Source organism: Dysidea avara, chromosome 2 (genome assembly GCF_963678975.1).
Source record: "Dysidea avara chromosome 2, odDysAvar1.4, whole genome shotgun sequence".
NCBI lineage: Eukaryota > Metazoa > Porifera > Demospongiae > Dictyoceratida > Dysideidae > Dysidea > Dysidea avara.
In genome coordinates, this window is record NC_089273.1 from 8,734,673 (window position 1) to 8,743,724 (window position 9,052).

General features: G+C 35.8%; 1 protein-coding gene across 1 annotated transcript; it reads right to left on the bottom strand.

Annotated features, from left to right (window-relative positions):
• Positions 1-261: 261 nt before the first annotated feature.
• Positions 262-8,752, bottom strand: LOC136247768 (putative ankyrin repeat protein RF_0381). The gene is made up of 4 exons (XM_066039593.1): positions 8,622-8,752; positions 2,799-3,079; positions 1,339-1,582; positions 262-1,076 (listed from the first exon to the last, which is right to left on the bottom strand). Exons 2-4 carry the CDS (start codon positions 3,069-3,071, stop codon positions 262-264), a joined length of 1,332 nt encoding a protein of 443 aa, XP_065895665.1. The 5' UTR covers positions 3,072-3,079; positions 8,622-8,752.
• Positions 8,753-9,052: the final 300 nt, after the last annotated feature.

Consider the following 9,052-nt stretch of genomic DNA (forward strand, 5'->3'; position numbering starts at 1 on the left):
CACATGTTGTATTCCAATTGTGCATCGTGTTGAGTTGTAGCCTGGATTTGAGCACTTGCGAGTGATTGTAACATTACCTCTGGGCGGTACTGTACATCCTGTCACACAACATATAGAATAGAATATTTACTTTCTGTAACCTGTGTCAGGTACGTAATAAGAGCTAAAATACACATGGGAGTTTGGAAAGTACATATGTAAATCTATGCATTTATGTGACCTGTTATTGCAGGCCTGAACACATCATATAGCTAGTAAAACTTACTTGTCAATCAAAAAGCTTACAACATCTTTTTGGTTTCGTCTTGCGGCATAATGAAGTGGGGTCAAAGAAGATGAATCTTTAGCTTCAATGAGGCTCTGAGCCTGGTCAGCATTATAGGCATATATCATCTCCATTATACTGCGGCTATTAACTGAGGCAGCCAGATGAAACACATTACAGTGGGCCTCATTTGTGTCTCCTATCTGTGCCCCATTTTTTAAGAGGAACTTTACTGTTTCATCATCACCAGATTTGACCGCCAACAGAAACATGGTATTCCCATCATCATCTTTGGCACACAACAGTTCCTGCTTCATTTTGGCAACTCTTCTGTCAGTTTGGATCATCCTCACTATGTCCAGGCTTTGATTAACCACAGCAACATGAAATGGATGCATTTCAAGCTTATTTTTCTCTAAGACATTTGCACCAGCATCAATGAGAGAAGAAACCACGCTTTTGTTGCCACCAGCACAAGCTGAATGCAGTGGTGTATTGCCATGGTTGTCCATCTTGGTGATGTCAATGTTCTTAATTTCCAGAAGTATGTTAACCATGCCATCATTTCCTCTTCTACAAGCAGCATGCAATGCAGTAATTCCAGCGTGGTTAGTCTCGTTGACAGCCTGTTGTACTCTGTGACATTTGAGCAATGCATGAAAAGTGGTCTTGGTTTCATTGTGTGTTGATGGTGGTTGTGCAAGTCTTAAATAGCCAGTGATTTCTTGTTCAACTACCATATCAGAAAATCTGAAAACAGCTAACACCAAAGGAGTATTCTCAGCTTGATCATTCGTACGACGATTAAGGTCTAAAAGTTATATACATACAGATGTGATCATGATGACGGAAAAAGGTAAAATCAAGGCATCTGTAATAATTGCCATTAACTTTATATTGGTGGTTGTTGGTGGTCATTGACATACATGCAACCTCAAGAATTATGACCTGATGGTCTCCTTGTACTTGTCAAATAAAAAAATTGTGACACCAATCTAATACACCTACTATTTAAGGTGCGGTATTTCACCAAGTAAATAATTATGATATGTGTACAATGTAGTGCAACAAACCTGCTCCAGCTCCATGAAGCATATGAAGTATGTCCAGATTATTTGTGATGACTGCATTGTGTACAGCATTGTAATGTTGGTCATAATCATCAACTCGATCAATTAGGGGCACATCATGGTTTGGGTCATACCGAGGATCAGATTTATGGTAGACATGCTTTGGGTGCCTAACATTTTCTTGTTCCACCCATTTAATGTATGATATCCACTTCTCTACGATAGCAACATCATTCTCTCTGACACACTGCAGTAATCAACACACCACATAAACACACACATACTATAAAATTTATGCCATAACAGCTTAGCTGTGCTTAAAGGTATGCCCTTAAAATGGTCAGGAAACATAAGAGTTGCTGTTGATAATTGCAACATCTAGTGCTGTACACTGGTGTCCAATTAACCGGTTATTAACCGGTGTTGTCTAGGTCAGCCAATAACCGGTGAAGAAACCTTAAGTGTTAACATCATAACATAACCTCAAAGAATGTGATTGTAATAACTGTTACTGCTAGACAAGATGTTGATGGTCACTTTGGTACCACCCTAAACCTTCCAGCAGGCTTGTTGACTCGCATTATGTCTGCCAATATACAAACAAACCAATTAACCAGTTATTGCCAATTATTGGTAGGCAATTAACTGGTGACAAAAATTTTGTAGGTGTACAGCACTAGCAACATCACTATGACATCATCAATATACATTTACATCATTACGGCCATTGTACAACTGCCAAATTTAATTTTACAGCTTTTTTTGTTTGAAGGAACCATTTATCAGTTTAGCTGTTTTGGCAATACATAAACTATGTTCTTCATAAGTCTGGGCCTGCAAAATAGGGCATGTAGGCGCATGAATTTTGCCTACTTTTTCAAACTTCCATCACACATAACTTTTTATACCAGTAAGTTATTGCAATGAAATTTTCAAATAATAGTAAGCATTTAATTTGCGTTATGATGCAAGTTACAGAATGCAAATAGTTTGTTCCAATACTGAGTTATGACCTGTAGTGTGACAGGGTGTAGTTTGTGCCCACATGTCCTGTTTTCTCAGACCCGGTCACATATTTGCGCACCCCAAAGCTAGTCTACAACCTACAGTTACTACATTAGTACTTGCTCTAATACCTACCTAGAACTAGCTACTAACACTGTACAGGTTTATAAGCGAGGTAGGTTTAAACTAGAATTGTATTTTATGTTAAAAAGCAAGGTGGATATTGTGTCTACGTCTCTATGTAAATCAACAGTGTACAAATCACTTTAATTCATGAATTTGGAGAAATATATGCATATAAACCCTGTATATAAAATTTGCTACATTTAGACCATTGCTTCCATTTACATTACTGCCTGCATTTCTCAAATAATTAAGTAGCTTGTCATTGGCTACATATTAGGTAGGTACACTTTTCTTGCTCTGACTAAGAAATGCAAGACTACAAACACCCTCACTTTAGTCAAAGGTTTCTCTGGTTGGTTTGGTTTATCAACATGTAGCCAATCAGTTTCACGCCAGCTCTCGTGTAAACTGTCCATTTCTGTAATCTTACATTGTGCAGGTCTGACTATAGACTCAGTTGCACCATAAAGACATTCATGTCTACATTTTTCATCCAGTAATCTTTGAGATTCATGTGACTCGTTTTCATCTCTAGACACCACAGGAAAGATATCAAGATTTACTGGTGAGTTCTTGGGTAATAGTTGACGATTATCTGATGACATCGTATATTCTGTAACAACAGCACTATTGGATATTCAATATTATATGCAAAACATGATATACAGTATGGAAGTGATGCATAGTAGGTTTGAGTGTGCCCCTTGGTAAAGTATCACCCAAAAACCTGCCTTGATTTCCCCTCACAACAATGTGACAATATTTGTGACCAGATTTGTGAAAAGGTGCCATTTTCACACATAACATTTGACCCATTTTTTGAACTTTGAAGCATCATAACTCTTTGATTATGATATATAATTGCCTGAAATTCTCTATGAGTGTAGCAGCAGCAGTATCTGGTTGCATGTTGATGCTAAGACCAAGTTAATTAGTGCAAGGAGTCAAGTGTTACATCATTGTGTTTGCTGGTGTGTTAAATGTGTGACCTTTGTTGCAAATCCGGTCACATTTGTTGGTAAAATGAAGCCCGAAAAGTGCCTTCAAATCAACCAGAAATTCTTTCGTCAAGTTGTTACTGATTTAATTCAATGGAATTTTCTATATTGCCTGGGTGATGCATTCAGTCAAACATAAGCAGAAAACTGGCTACTGCTACAGCCCTAATATTATCTAAAAAATACCTCAAATTTACTTAAGAAGAAACCATTGGCATATTGATAAAAATATACGTAATGAGTGGACCATTGCCTATTACCTTTTATTCTTCATTACCATATCCATCAGTCAAGAACTCTGCCAATAGTAGTGCTGGGTGTACATGTTCCACAATATTATTGTGCCAACATATTGGAATGTATGCATTTTCAAAGTTGATGGTCTACAGTGCAGTGAGCTGATATTCCACAGCTGAGCTGTTCTACATTACTGAGAAATACACACGACTATGTGAGTGAATACAGTTTAGCGATGTGGTATTGCTTGTTAGCTATAGTAAGGCAGTTTTGCTGGTTGCGTGCATTTATAGATGCATTTTTTGCTGTGACCAACACTAACCATTTGTTTGTTGCATGATGATTGCCTTTGGGTGTTGGCATTCATGAATTTATTAAATTAAAAAAAAATTAAAATGGAATAGGAACAGTGTAGTACCCTGATAAAAATTAATACTGAATAAGATCGGAGTATTACATAATCTCCAATTTCTGTAAAACAATAAGAAGTGAATATCCCTATGGTGCTTTTTAATTATAGAATCTCCAAAGCATATTAGGGATGTTTCACTTCCTGTTGCTTTACACTTGTCTTATTGAACATTACTTACTACTCTGATCCAGCTTGTTTTAGTCTTTCTATCATGGTACTAAATTAAATTGTCTCTACTCTAGTTACAATCCTGTTAAGTAAAAGAAGAGGGGTAGCTCCAGATACCTTTTATTAGCACTATTTCTCAGGTCAGACATGTGCACAACAAGTGGTCCCCAGATGGCATTTACTACAATCCAGTATAGAACATCTGCATGTGATGTCACAGCACAGCATTCAATTGAAACATGTGGCAAAATCAGTGGAAAAACATGTGGTATATTTGTGCTTGTTTCACTGTCCTGCTAGTATAGGAGACTAACAGTCACATTACAGTACTTCTGTACTGATAATCATCTGTTACCGGGTACTAACATACTAGAGTAGTGAAGCATAGCTGGCCTACCTTCTGGCTTCATACATGGTGAAATTACGTAGCATCTATCTGCCCCACATTTTCAAAACAGGTCTACTTGTGAGTTTGTATAGCAAGGCTAAACTGCTTCCTTTCTTCATAACTGTGATGGAAAAAAAAACTTCTACCACAATGGTAAAGATGAATAGGTATCTGGCTTTGCGAGTGTGCCAGCAAAAAGCAGAATTTTATTGTAATTCAGAAACTACACTGTCGTCCTTCTAGTATATTATTACCTTATGATAGGTGTAACACTGTAGTGGGTTAGCTATCCACACCTACATTGCCAGTAGAATCAAATACACAACTTCTATGTATTGTGGTAATTAATTCTTGCCATACATTTTTGGTAAGCGCATCTACTGTAATCCACTATTTATTGATCAAGCCATTAATTGTTGTAAACAACTTATACCAAGCATATGCCTGTACTTATGTGGCTTTGACAGCAATGATCATGAACAATTTGTGATGGTTACGTAGGAAACTTCTAAGGACTTTAATGGGTGTAGCTGTGTCATTTATTACGTCATGAAGGTATTATGGTATATGATCCATAATAAACACCAGTGTAATAATGTTTACATGAAATTATAGTGGGATGACCATTTATGCAATGAGAAGAAAAGAAGAAAGTGCCCAAAATGTGAGAGTAAAGTCCTCGCAATAAAAAACCGCTATACAGTATTCTATATTGAAACACATGATTCACTCTTGTAAGCTTTCATAACACTCATAACCGGTTCCAAGAAAAACCATTGTGTAACATTATGGTTACATCTGCCACAATGTGGTTATTCTTGGAAATTTCATAATTCACTAACTATATTCAGCTGGTAGCATTTAGTTTCATCATCAAATGATTATCAGATTTCCAAGAAAACCCACTGACAGTAGAGTGATATGAAAACAATTATACTATCACATCTTTCATTTGAGGTATACACATTAAACACAATTTTTGCCTACAATGAATATATTGCTCATGAAAAGTTTTATTAAAGCAGTAAACACTGTAGTCTGGCACTGCCTACCCCTTTCTCACAATAAGTAAGGAAACCAGAAGCCATATAATTTGCAGCACCAAAATTCTGTGCTAGCCAATTAATGCGTACATGGATTACCTTGGCAGCACAAAAGTTTTTATTCGAATTGGAAAGCAATCATCTAACATAACCTGCAGTTATGCCGTCTAATTGAATCCCTTTGAAATGATATTATGGTATCTGTATTTTAGACTATTACTATAGTAAGTATGCTAGACTATAGTTATGCATATATTTAAAGTTTTAAAGCAGTTTATTATTTATATGTACAGTGATGGTTTGCTACAAGTAGAAAACACTTTCTGGTGATATTTTCAAACATCATGATTATGGCAATTGATCTTTTTGATACTTTCTATGATATGTCACTACTTGCTTGTTGTCAAAGAAATGGCTGCACTAAATTGAATAAAAACTACACAAGCACATAAGGTAAAATGCTAATCAGTTTCTTGTTTCAGCAGTCAATAGTCAACAAGCTACTGTCTAAAATGGGAGTCAACAATACGACGTATGGACAAACATGAAAATTAGGAGGGATACAAGCCGTCTGACTATATTTTTCATGGTATAAGCTGGAGTAATGGCAGTATGAATTCTCCCCCTTCCATATACCACACTGTTAACTCTTAGTTGAGAAATAAATGCTGTCTGATTAAATATGTGCGATTCATGAAGTTTTAATAGGTGATAATTTTGCGGGAATTGTACAGTGTATTTATTATTGCTAGCCTGTTTCTGTTATTGTATGTACACGTTGAGCTGAGTCTTGAGAAAACAGGTTAAAAAAAAACTGGATTTTTCTCCAGAGAAATAATGTACATGTCGAGTAGTGGTGAGAGTAAAGAAGAGCAGCACATGTGTGTGGTTTGGCTCCATTACATGTTTAGAAAAAAGCTACAATAATTATACACTTTTAAGGATTCCCCATACAAAATGTATGGGGAAAACTTTGATTGGTCATAAAATAATGTGTTAATGAATGATGACAAGATTTTGAAACTGTTTTAACAGGTCAAACAGTAATGAGCCAAATTTCGAGAATATAATACAATTCCATCCATGAGATATAGCAGGGTTTCAGGGCTCAGATCAACATATACTTTCAGTGCTATACCCTACAATAAAAGTCAAATGAAATACAAAAGCAACCACCAGTAGGTGACCATATAATTTAGAACACTACTCAACTCATAGCTGAAACAGGTAATGTTCACGCTATTATCTTTTGTTATATATGTGTGTGGTAAACATAGGAGCACCGAATTTTACTTGAGATGATGCCACATATAGGTCAAATGAGGCTATACTTTGAGTACTTTGCACTACTTTTATAGGATGTAGGGAATACTTACTGACAGTTTAATTGTTAACCAACACACTGGTCATGGAATGGCAACTTGTTTTCTGCTATATAGAAATATTTCATGTGGTCAACTCATAAATTCATTTACTGACTATACAGTTTATACAAGCTATAGTAACCCAAGACCTCACAGTTTACTTAGGCAGGGCTTATGGTGACCACTAAACTACCAACACATAAAACTTGATTAAATTCCAAATACCTACATGTCTGGCTTCTGCCAAAGTATATAGTTTACTGGTTTACTTCTATATAAGGTCTATAGAAAATATACCACCTATCACTAGAGTCGAATTCTTTTATTTCACACAAAAATTGTCACTAAATGCCACTATAACAGCACCATTAGCTTAATACCACTAACAGGGTTGAACTCATGGAGGGAAATGATGTTAACACAATAGTGTTCACTATCATGTCATTGTTAAAAACTTGTAATCACACTGTGACAGTAACTTCACCACTTTTTTGGCTGCCAGTATTAGTATTGTAGACAAGTTTGCTTTCCTGCATATTTATTGACTCACTGATTTAGAAAATGAGTTGTATGTGTGAGACAAAACTGTTTGCTATAATAACTACTGTGGTTTAACTTGCAGTACTTCTGTAATGTAACATGCTTCCTAATACTCTGTGTGTTTTCATAATGCTGGTTGTACCACACTGGGCTGTTTTTTATTGTCTAGACAATAAAAAGAATTATGTATTATAACAAGCTTAGAGGATAGAAGCCTTACTGTAGTATTTTCAAGAGGATTTATAACAGCTGTGTATACACAATTAAGTTAGTGCAATTATGTAAGTTGATTATATCAGTAGAGTGAGCTAGCACTGCTTGTTGATTTCTTCTATCACATTGGATTAGTTAGCCATAGGTGCTAAACAGTTGGTACATCTGAGTCCAAAGCTCACATGTTTACAGGGGATTTGCAATATCACATGCTCTCCTACCACTCCTAATATGGACTGTAGAACAACACCCTCTGATTACTTAATGAAGCCATATGACACATAACAGTTTTTATATTTTGCCTTTTGTGTTGGAGAAGTAACAAAACCTTGTATTCAAAAATAATATTACTGTAAAATGCTCATATTGTTTGTTAGACTCTTGATAGCAATGTCAAATCACTTAAGAATCACTGCCTAATAGCAATCTATTCTTGACAGTCCCTCAGTAGTGTGACACTAATCCCAACACAGATTACATTGGTATTGCTTCATGTCTAGCATTACATTATCACCTCACTGATTACTCTTTCATTACACAAAACATATTAATATCATTTTGTCAAACCAGATAAAAGCTCCCTAAATACAATACACTAATTTCTGAAATACAGAGTTACTACAAATTCCCAGTAACTGGATGTCATAGCAACTGAACATTATAGGTACATAAGCAGGTGAGCATGTGTAGGGGTTTGTTAATGATTCGTATATGGTTTATATGATTTAATACGAATAGCTACCCCCAATATTAGTATGTATGTTATAAATGTTAAAGCTACAATATTCTTACCTGCTAAAGATACGTGGGTAGCTATACTAAAACTTGATGTCTGTAATCAGTGCAAAAAGCAGTCCACTTCACACAGAGCTAGAGAAAATGAAGGTACAGCAATGATATTGTGCACTGTACACTGCAACATTACTACATCATGCAGGAGTATTTATTGAAAAAGAGAAGTAATTGTAAGTATTCTTATTAACCACACAAATGATTCGATGATTAACTGTGATGTCCATATCCCACACACTAACCAACAGGGTCACAGACATAACTGAGAGCGTCCTAAGGAGGTAAGGGACTTACCTTGCTTGGTTTAAAAGTTTTAAGTAAGTTATTGGTGAATCAAGAGTTCATAACATAATATGGATTCGCATATTTGTGAAAGTTATTCTTACTTCAAATTGAAGGGAGCAATATACATCCGGACAGTTTTTTGCAGT

Excerpts from the sequence above, each read along its gene's own strand:
- LOC136247768 (XM_066039593.1), bottom strand. The coding sequence starts at position 3,071 with ATGTCATCAGATAATCGTCAACTATTACCCAAGAACTCACCAGTAAAT. Across the intron at positions 1,583-2,798 it reads CAGAGAAACCTTTGACTAAA|TGTGTCAGAGAGAATGATGT; the intron begins GTGAGGGTGTTT and ends TGATTACTGCAG. Across the intron at positions 1,077-1,338 it reads GCTTCATGGAGCTGGAGCAG|ACCTTAATCGTCGTACGAAT; the intron begins GTTTGTTGCACT and ends TATAACTTTTAG.